At 40.9% G+C, this 11,492-nt stretch overlaps 1 protein-coding gene across 3 annotated transcripts in view; it reads right to left on the bottom strand.

The window, feature by feature from the left end:
- frmd5a (FERM domain containing 5a) overlaps positions 1-10,455 on the bottom strand; it is a gene marked incomplete at its 5' end in the record, with an annotated part of 60,365 nt that extends 49,910 nt beyond the window's left edge. For all 3 annotated transcript variants that reach the window (XM_080504636.1, XM_080504635.1, XM_080504634.1), the window contains one exon: positions 10,354-10,455. In XM_080504636.1, the coding sequence (XP_080360762.1) occupies positions 10,354-10,455 (102 nt within the window). The remainder of the gene's footprint in view (positions 1-10,353) is intronic.
- Positions 10,456-11,492: the final 1,037 nt, after the last annotated feature.

The following is an 11,492-nucleotide window of genomic DNA, read 5'->3' on the forward strand; positions in this document are numbered from 1 at the left end:
CACTTATCAACAATTAATTTTCATTTTGCAGAAATAAATGTAGCCATGTTTATTTTATAGGCTTATCTTTAGGTCCTGTTTATATTTTTCAGGTACTTGGAGTGAAACTTCTGTATGTGCACTGAATATTACTGCCTATGGGACTCTTGAGTGTTACTTTGGGACATCTCAGCAGTGTCGACAGGGACATTAAGGAGAGATCACTTACTTTGTCCAGAGTGCCACAGCACATCCAATAGTACAACTCCCATTAACTCATGTGTTGACAATTATTGGCCCCCAGAGGATGAGGATGGTTACACACCTCAAATGTTTGAAAAACGTATAATATTTCTACTAACCACATGAGTACTCTTAAACTTTTTTGAATCCGTCCATTGCACCATTTGTGTAAACACTTGTTTTGAATGATCATAACCAGGATATTATTAAAACACATTATATTGGACAATCCACCCACTAAATGTTTGAAAAGATATTTAAAATAATACTTTATTGCAGGCCTCAATATAACAAAAAAAACAACCATGTTTTTTTTTGTTTTTTTTACTTGATTCTTTCCCACTGGCCATACAAGAAAATTTCCTTTATATTGTATATTTCTGCCATCATCCTGTTGGAAACAGTTTTATCCTGTTCTCAGCTCCACTTGAACACTTCACTGCTGCACAGGTGGTCTTCAGTTTTAATGTGAAATCGTACTTTAAAAATAAAACAAAAGCAGAGTAACCAATATGGTATCATTACTGAATCTCTATCGTTATTCCAAACATAGACGTTACAGATAATTGCTTTCCAACCCGGGGTCTAGGACCCCCTGGGGGGGCAGCCAGTAATCATGGCCAGGGGCTCAGAGGATGTCAAAATTAGATTTGCACGTCAAAGGAAAAGACATTAAGACACTTATAGAATAAAAAGCAAAAATGAGAAACATTGACGAGGTGGTCAGCAGCATTTCTACAAAGAAATCCAGAGACAATATATAATGCTGACACAAGATATACGGTTAGAGATAACAGACATTTAAGGCCGTGAATAAAAGCCAATATCGAGTGTTTGTTCAATGGCACAGAAGGGCAACTATCAGAAAATATTCAATGCTCATTTTTTCACTGAGCCATAGTGACACAAGTACAACCTGAGAGACATATCGAGTGTAAATCATGGGTTATATCTATTCAAGCCCATGACCACTTTATCACCTGTTTTCCTCCAGAATGAAGTGTGTTCGATCAGCTCTGCTGCTGTCAGTTGACTGTGCTGCACAAGATGCTCAAATAGTTTCACATTATAATTCTAAACATCATGGAGTAAAAAAATGTAATCTTCAAAGCAAGCAAAATAAAAAATAAAAAAACTTGATATTCAGTGCACAAGAAGCAAATGAAGACAAGGTTAAATGTAGGAGGAGGAGGAGGTATTCCAGAGACTAAAGAGACTCAGAAATACATTACATGCAAGCAATTGAGAGAAATGATGTGTTAAAGGTACAAATTGCCCATAATTTCTCTTTATGATGTCGTTATATGTGTAATTTCTTATCAAGCTTCAATGGTAAAGTAATTGCAGCACTAATGACGCACTGTGCTTTTTTTTTTTTTTTTTTTTTTACAGAAAGTCAGTTTTCCTCAGAAAAAGTGAGCTATACTGAATATAAAGAAAGAACCTCAATAGTGATATTTCCAAAAGACTTGTTCTTTCTACATTCATCCATCTTTTAAAAAATGTAGTCAGTGATATTTTAAATAAAATGCTGCCACAAGCTATTTTTATTGAAATAATTTTACAACTAGATAAATACTTCAGTCTTTATTGCTCTTAATTACTCCAGTGTAAACAGGTCATAGACCAACCTGAGTGAAAATGTTCCACTCCATCAATTTATATGAACATACAGAAGAAGACATCTTGAGTTTTGGGCTTCTTCACACAAACCTGTAATTCTGAGTTATAAACATCTTAAAGCTGTCAAACATTCAGTGATCTGGATGGGTTGTTGGCAACAGTCAGAGTTGAATCTGACACACTGGACACATCTCACACTTCTCAATGGTCACAATCTTGGCTGAAACTGAAATGGAGAGAGCTGCAGGTGTTATCACATCACAATACAGATGGAGGATAAAACAGCCAGTGACTGAATTCCTGTCACTCTCTGAAAACATTTCCTAATACTCCTGCTGGCCTACCGAGCTCACAATATATCCCTGATGTTCTGTTAAGAATCATATCAACCTTTCAGATCAACTGTATTAAACCTGTTTTCTCTTTTTCAAGGTCAGGACAAATCATGCAGAAGCTGCTTTTAGTTTTAGTTATCCAGAACAAACTGCAGGACAGCTCCAAATTATTTCTGCTAAATGTATTTTCATTCTAATTATGTTTTGTTTTTTTTTAGTTGTTCAGTTTGCACATTGCTTTGGTCTCTGTACTTGGTACTATGTGTCAGTTGCGAGACACAGACTTGGTAAAAACCCAATCCATTTTGATACTACTATCTATGTACAACGTAGTATGCAACATAAAGCTAATAAAAAAATTAAAAAAACTTTAATCAAGCTGTCAAATGGAAGTATTTTCTTTCTCCCCCCCCAAAACAAATCATTGCAAACGAAGCTTTTAATAGCAAATACTATAACCACTGTTACCAATTTTAATGAAAACACATTTGGTTGAACCAGAACCTGCGTCGGACAGCTGTCTCTGGCTTGTTGTGTATTTCCAGTGGCCAGCCTCTTTGTCTTCTGTGTGTGTTCATCTATCTCCTCTCCAGAGACACTCATCTCTTCTGACTGTTGCGCTGACACACACACAAAGGAAAAGGAGACTGATTGCATGCATGAATGGCCGTTAGTGTAATCTGCCGGCCCAGACACAAGTGGGACAACGGGAGCCACCCATGCCTTTATTTGATGCCAAGATGGAATAAAATATTGACTGATGGATGATAGGCAACAAATATATATACATGCATAAAGACACCCATATTGCCCTCATTCTGTGACTCTCCTGAAACAGTTCTGTCATCTCGTTTCTTTCAGAAAAACAAAAGTTTGACAAAAGAAAAATGAAACAATGCATAAACAATGGAAAAGTAGACTCTAAAATATAAAACATTAAAAAACAAAAATGTAATACTGTATCTACATGTAAACGAAACAGCCAGTGCACCTCATTTCAGCATCTTGGTGCGTCACTGAAACAGCTGTCTCAATGCGCCTCCACTCATTGTCTTTCTTAGGTTTCATCAGCGAATTCATTCAACTGTAAGCGATGACACATCTCAGAGCGAGTTCAACCTGGGACCCTTTTGAACAAAAAGTGGACTGAGACTGAGGAAGGCTGGTCTCCCCACCGTCCACCTGACCACCTTCTACAGGGCCACCGTAGAGAGCATCCCGACCTACAACCTCATCTCCCAGTTTGGCAGCTGCACTGACTATGAGAAACGGCAGCTGAACAGGGTGGTGAAAACAGCCAGTAAGATTAAAGGCAGTGAGAGCACTGAATGAACAATGAAAAATGACGACTAAGAACTGTCTGCACCGTGACTGCACTTTGCTCTGTTAAATTTTATTCTGACTGCCTGCACTATTTTCTGTCTTTTATGTTGTGATTTTATACTCGTCTTTACTGACGAGCACACTATTTTACCGCTAATTTTATTCTTGTTTGTATGTACTCTTTTATATATTTACATATTTATTCCCTGTTTTTACGTTGCTTTTAACCAAGGAGTACACCATTTCGTTTTTCTTGTACTCAGTACAATTTAAATGACAAATAAAAAATTTTGAATCTTGAAAGATCGAGATTCAGCCAATGTACTCAACTGTTGTGGCAAGAGGCAGCTGAGCAGTAAATCATAGCTGTCTGTTGGGGAGGTCAATCTGCAACCCCACCCACTCTCTTTTTGACAGTCGGGAGCTCAGTCAGCCACTTCTTTTTTCCCCCTTCACCTCACAGGTCTCAGAAGATCCTTGATTTGAGCTGTATCAGCAAAATCAAATGAACAACTAATATAAATCATATGAACATTGCACTTCAGGAGGCATTCCAGTAAAATGGGATGGCGTGGCCAGTTAAAGCGACCCGAGTGAAAATACTGCATGTGTTCAAATAAGTCTCTTTAATTGCATTGTGTAATCGCAGGGTGGTTTGAACATCGATAGAACACTAGCTGTTACTGTCCCAGTTCAAATATTTGGAAGGTCTGACATGTCAACAATACCATCAAACCATCTGAACAGCAGTGCAAAGACAAGATCCAACAAGGGTACAACGGGTAGGTGAGTCTGCCAAGGAGACAAACAAGACACAAAGGGATGGGAGGCAACACAGGACGGATGGAAAAGAAGGGGTGGAATTGCCATCATTAGCTCAAAAAACCCTGCAGAGAAGCCGTGTGCAGCTGAACTGTAGGCCTAATGATATAGACGTAGACAGAGGTGACCTGTGGAGCTGGTGAGGGCCAGATAAAATAGGGGCATAGCAGGAGGACAAAAGGCTGAGAGGAGGAATACAGCTCATAAATTATCATTTGAAAAAACTCAACAAAGCCTCATTCGAGAGCTGAAGAGCAAATAATCCAACTACATCTCACTCATTGTCAGCGCTCTTGTCATTGTCCTTCACTCCTTTGGCTGGTTTGGCTACTATAGACTGTCACGGCTATCGGACTGCATCAGATTTCAGCTCAGCACCTGTCCTCTGAGCTGAGGACACCCATAGTATAAATCTCCATCACAAATCAATGATTGTATTAAATAGAATACTTTGCTTTGCATGGACATAATAATTATCATAATAACACTTTAAAATTCCTTTAAAAAGAATGCTGCAAATCATGATTGAAGACCACTGCAACTTAACACAAGCATAGTTTTGGCATTTTACACTTTGAGCTTATCGCCGTGCTTTCTCTCATTAGTCCGCAGAGGCACAGAGCGAGACAAAGGTTGGATTCTCTCATACAGCAGAGAGCCCTGGGGCACAAAGACAAACAGGAGTAGGGCAATGAGGGACAAGTAGAAAGAAGAGGACGAAAAGTAAAATCTGACTATGTAAAACAGCCTGGTGAAATCGGTTTCATTAAACTTCCTGAACTAACGCAGCTCAATATGATCAAGTCATGAAGTGTAGTGAAATCCTACTTTTACAAATGGCAGATAATCCAAACTCATTTTGATTTAAAAACTTTGATTCTTTTTTTTTTCTTGTTCTGCATCTTGACTTAATTATACAGAAAAGAAAAGTATAATCAGAGAGTATGTTTCTAATGGAACTGATATTATAAGTGTTGTGACCTCTTTTAGCAGGTCACTGCAAAGCTGTGATGATCGACATTCTGCTGGTCCCCAAATGTAAACATGAGGGCAGTTACACAACCAAAATTGCACTGCACAACACCAGTCTCATTATAGCACATAATCCAATATTAAAGCTGATACTGTCCTCTTCCACTAAACGCTCGTCCTGACATAATACTGCAATTAAAATTCTGCTTGATACTAAATTGCACACACAAACTTTCTGAGGCATGATTTGGAAATGATCTGATTAACTCTGAGGCTTGTTGTGATGGTGCATCAGTTTTGTGCATCGTGTCTGCAGGTTATAAACAGCCTTCATTATGTACGACTGATCAAAGCTTAACATGACACAGTTTTTTGTCCGTTTTACACGAGCTCAGCAATCCCGGCCTCTCGCATTTTCACTCCCTGCCAGCAGTTGAACTGCACCGCGCTAACTCATTTATGAGCCCAGTGAAGTATGTAAATATCACCAACAAGCTGTACGATCTATTTGCATTACAATGGCTGCAGGCTGTCTTATTTTTACTTGAACCTGGCTCTAAGAGGAGGACAAGATCACCAGCCCTGGGTCTGCTTTTATCCACCTTTCTCATTGGCAAAACAGTCACAGCCAGGAAATAGTGCTCTGGCAGGGGGCTTAATATTCATGCTTTCAGGTGGAGAGGAAGCTCAGGCCCTCCCCTCTCGGTTTCTCTTTGTCACACAATACATCCCAGGGAGCACAATGGAGGGCTCAGCAGACTGCTCCCGACACTGACAGACTGCCTCCATGCTCTCCATCAAGCACCCACACGCACACGCACAAAGATCCACTGGGGAATGCGAGAGGGCTGGTTGGTTAGACTGTGGATCTGCAACCTTCACATGAATTATTATCATTATTATTCAGGCTCTTCTGTAGTTGCTCCCTGTAGCTTTCACAAAATTGTGTTGGAATAAAAATGTTAACGTTTCTAATTTTGTGGCCCCGTCTTAGAACGTGACTTTTATCTCACGGTTTGAGGTAGAATTGTGACACATAAAGATTCAATGTTTTGTGGCTTTCCAAACATCACTTGACCGCGGCCTTTCACTGCTGTTGATAAATGTTGAGTTGCTGACTGCACCTTTAACATTAAATAAATCTGAATACACCTTTAATTTAGGAAACAATTAGGATTGAATAGCGTCATTCAATACAAACTGACTATTTGTTTTCACTGTCATTGATAGGTTTACTTGTTTTATATGTGGAGAGTAGTACGGAAAAGACTAACTCAAGAAAGTAACGTTGTAAGTTGTTTCAGCTGCAGTGGCGAAAAACTGCTAACATATTCAAAGCAGCGAGAAAGAGTAATGAAATGTCTGTGGCTCTTACTTGTAGTTCTTTAATTACATGGATGCAGTTCTAACAGTTTAGAGCAACAAGAACTACTTTGAAACAAATGTAGCAAAAAAGTCATTTTGCCAGCTTGTCTTTATTTAACTTTTCTTTTTAAAGTGTGAAAATATTTCAGATGAGTCCCATGTCGTGCTTCAATAGGGCATTACACTGAGAAACCTCAGTGAAACACAAGGGTTTAAGCATCGCATCCAGATGACACTCAAGCCCTTTCATCACCAACAAGGATCCACCACTAAAGTGACAGCTCCCACATGTCAAATCCTCATATCAGGGAGCGGAGAAGTCTTGAGGGTCTGGGCTGTCCTGCCCCGCTCTGCCGTGTAGAAAGACACTATGTGATGTAATCCTTAATCACAACCAGCCACGCGCCACAGGTTCAGCAAATTGTGACACCAGAGTGCAGCGATGCTGGGAAACACAAGCGACGTTCTCATGAGATTACTTCTCATGAAACATTCAGTTGTAGCACACATTTTAATCATTTATATGAAGCACAGCAACAGTGTTAGCCATCGTCTGATGACGCGCACCTGCGCACACATGTGCACGCTCTTTTAACCAAGACCTGACTCTTTATGTACAGCGGACTACGGAGTGGACATTTCTGAGGGTCCCCACAGTGTAGAGTCAGCAAAATGAGAGACCTTCAGACGTCACATATCTCTGAACTGTCACTCTGCATCATTGTTTTAAGCCAGCGATGTTCAGTGGTGTGGGTTTTTTTTCTTCTCAGTCGGTCTTAATAAAAGACAATGTGGTCTGATGGCAGCAAGCTTCAAAGTTTAGCGCCTCTCAAATACACACAGACAAACCGCCATCCCCCGGCAGCCTCCTCAACAAAATGTAAGCAGATTTCAAAACGACTGGTGACACTTTCTTTTTCTAATTGCTTTCATGAATCAAAGAAAACCCCAAGTCGTTCCGTGCATACATACATATATTTTTCATGTGTTACTTTTGTGGTACACTTCATTAAACTGATATTTTCCCAGACAAAACACTGTCTCGACTACCAAAAGAAAACACAATTAACTCTGTATCTCAAATGAATTATGTAGTGTTGTGCTTTTGTTGTGCCGCTAATTAATGGAAAGACAGCACCACAACAAAACGCAAGTAACTTTCAGGATGTGTGATTATACTTAGATGGCTAAAAGAGAAGCTATAAAAAAAAACAAATAATCCGTTCTGGATAAACAACCCCAATTTCAATTGTCTTGAATTCATCAATAATGCATAAGAAAACAAGTAAATTGGAATAATGTTTGAGTTTGCATCAGGAGAAGACCCACAAAAATGTGAGAGTATATAGTGAGTGAAGTAGTGGTCTTGGGGTTTTTTTCAGAAGTGACAAGAATGTGAAGCACAGAGGCAAATACTCAACCTGACTCTTGGCTGCAAACTTGCATTAAAATCACAGTGCAAAAGAGGCCCGGGGCAAAAAGAGGATTTCAGGCACTTCCATCAACCTGCAATTACACGTGAAGTAAATCTCGAGAGCTGCGTAATGATAAGTGCTCACTTTTCCTCCACCAAACATAGTGGTAAAATGCATAATTCATTACAGCAAAACTTAACTTCCTGCATTACTGCTGCAGCTGCTTTAAAAAGATATACACACGTCTTGCCCTTCTTTTATTAGCACTGCTCTGCTTCGCTTTAACACATGTCTGTTTGTTGCTTTTAAATCTTTGCTTTAAGTTGACTTCATTGTGAAATACCATAAGATGTGTTAAAAAGTGTGACCATCATAATTATCAGGGAATTGGTGAAAGTATAAGATAAGAATATGGAGCCTTGAAAAAGTTCAAATGAAGGATCAGAGTGTCATGAAAACAACTCTTGTGGGAATAAAATATACGCACCCTGGAAATGGGTTAAGACAGGTTAAAGGGGGACAGTAGGAGATGTGTGAGGGACAGAGGAAGGCTTGTGAAAGACTGAAAATATATGACCTGCCTGTGACTTAGCATTCTCCTGCTTGGTTGTCCCGGTATCCGGGGGTGCTTTTAGTTTTTGGCAGGCCTAAAGCCTTTCAAGGAAGGAGGGGCACAGTTTGAACCGAATGGGGGAAAAAGCAACAGTGGATGTGGCCGGTCAGGTGGATTATTCTGCTCCTTCCACTGGTGAGACAGAAAGATGCCAGACAGTCACAGCAGAGCTGGATCATTCTCCCGTTTCACTCCGCTCCCCTCTTTTCCAACCCTCATGACGTCAGCCACCCAAAACCACACGACTCTGCTGCAAACCGCACACCTGCTGGCTTCGCAGTCCATCTGGCCCAGCTCCACCTCCTGCTCGGCTACCCAAAGCAGAAATGCAGGTCTGTTTACAACCTGGGCACACGGTCCCAATCCTACAGTAATTGCAGTATCTGTGTCACGCTTCCTCAAGGGGGGGGAAAGAGGAGCGACTGCAACAGCGCCTGCTGATGACAACAGAGATTAAAGTGACAAGAACTGTGTACGTCTTATTAATGTTTCATTGATCCATATCACAGGTTAAATGATTCCCGGGCATGCCGTGGAGAGCCTTTGGAGTGTCTACATGTTGCTGACTCGTCAAGGGTATTCTCCCAGAAGTTCCTCACTTCCCTTTTCTACAATCGCTCGGTCTTGTGATTGAAGTGACAGGCCCTCTCACCTACAAAGTCTGCATCTTTTTAGAAAACCAGTGTGAGCAGATAACTACTCAGTCATCAAAGAGAGGCTTAGAGGAGTGAGACAAAAGGGAGAAGAACACATCTTATTAACAGGACCCAGGTGTTGCTTCAAACTTCAAAACAATATACCTTCGCTGAGAATAGCAATAGTGTAAATAATGTAACAAGAAAAATATGCAAATACAGATCATATGTGAATCTGCAATGGCATGTTTGCATATGAGAGGCTGCATCCTGATACTGTGGTCAGCACACTCTCCTCACAGTTCGATTGTGGAACGTGATGCGTGTATGTGAGGAGTTTGCATGATCCTCCTGTGCATGCATGAGTACTCCGATTTTCTCTCAGAGTCCAGAAGAAAGTGGTTGTCCAGCTCGCTGTGTTTGTCCTGGCAACCTGTCCATGGTGAACCCTGCTTTAACATTGTTAGCTGCGATCGGCTCCACCACCCCATGAGCAGAAAATTACAAAAAGCAGTATTGAAATTAGATGGATGTGTCGATATGTTTTTACCAGTGTAACTTGGGAAGCGTGTTCTATTATGTACACCTTCACAGTAACTATGGAAAATACCTACAAGCAGTTGAGTAGGACACGATCACAAGCTATATGACAAGAGTTGCACAAAAAACAAACATACCGAGTGGTTACTGATTACCCTCAGACTGCACTGTGTTTTTGCCAGCCCTCTGCTTGATTATCAGGATATTACTATAATTGTACGACAGAATTTCAAATCCTGCCACCAAATGCAGTAGTGATTGAAGCAATAGGGATCAGGTGAGGCAAGCATATTTCCTAAATCAGGTGTAAAATAATCTGAATGGAGCAAAAGAAGAAGAAGACATTTATAACGTGTGTCTGGGTTGTGTTTTTGTTGTCACCCCCAGCACGCATACAGTCACTTGCTGTCCCCGCACTTCGTTCCCTGTCTTGCAATTCTCGCAACACAATGCAGGAGCTGTGCAGCGTGAATAAACAGGTGACTAACCTGAATGGTGCACGTATATTCCGTATCGTCCAGCAGTCTGACCGTGCAGTTGTATTCCCGCTCAAGATTCCTGATGCTGCCACTCATGAATCGGCTCAACATCTTCTCAGAGAATCGTCGCTCCGCGTCTATATGGGACCAGAACAATAAAACTCAACGGCAGCGCTGCAAGTGAATGTCACATTGACCACGATCCCGGATCCGCGAAGCGACCAGCAGCCACGGATTGAGCCGCCGAGGCGTGCACCATTGTCGTCCCGTTAAGTTTCGGTGCGGTGGGCCCGGGCAAACAGCAGAATCGGAGGATGCCCGCATCCAGATCCAGATCCAGATCCAGGTCCAGAGGCAGCTCAGTCCTGTTATGCGTCTGTGGTGGAGCGGAGGATTATCTCCCACCATTCACCGCCGCCACTTCAGCGAAGCGGGCGGAGCCCAAACAAAACTGACGTGAAAGTCGACCAACTGGAATGTGTAGCGTTTTCTCTGGCTTTTAACTTCAGATATATAATTTCTCTAACCCCAGTTGTTTCTCATCATGCTCAGCGGCGTTTTTCAAAGAAAGTTATGTTTTCTGTCACACTTCTCAAATGATCAAATCAATAATTTCATTCACAAGGCTGACTGATAAAAATAAATGTATGTGTACGTCGATTAATATTTGAAAAGCAATTTTAGGAGGTTCAAAAGCTATGTCAGGTCACGATCATCTGGTAGTCTAATATAACACGTGAGCTTTCCTTACCGGTTTTGTAAAGTAGCCAAACATAAGATGAGATGACCTGAAAACCGTGGCCATCGGTTTCCCAGACAGCGCGTCCTCTGCTGAGTGGGTTTTCTCTTAATGTGTAATATCGCCACCTGAAGACCAGTTCTTGTCATTGCGTTTCAATTGTTTGCAGGCAATATTTTGTTGTTCCATTCGAAAGATGCTACTAAATATCGTTAACAGCTCTCGGGGGAAATAATTTATTATCATTGTAGTGTACGGTAATTCTTCAATAATTTACAGCACAATCCATAAGCAATAATTAATTACTGTGAGGCTAGTTAAATGACCGGGACATGTACTTTGAGGGTAATAATGGTCTATATTTAGAATTACACGGATTACATGAATGTATAACTCAATGAGTAATCGA

Source organism: Blennius ocellaris (genome assembly GCF_963422515.1).
Source record: "Blennius ocellaris genome assembly, chromosome: 11".
Lineage (NCBI taxonomy): Eukaryota > Metazoa > Chordata > Actinopteri > Blenniiformes > Blenniidae > Blennius > Blennius ocellaris.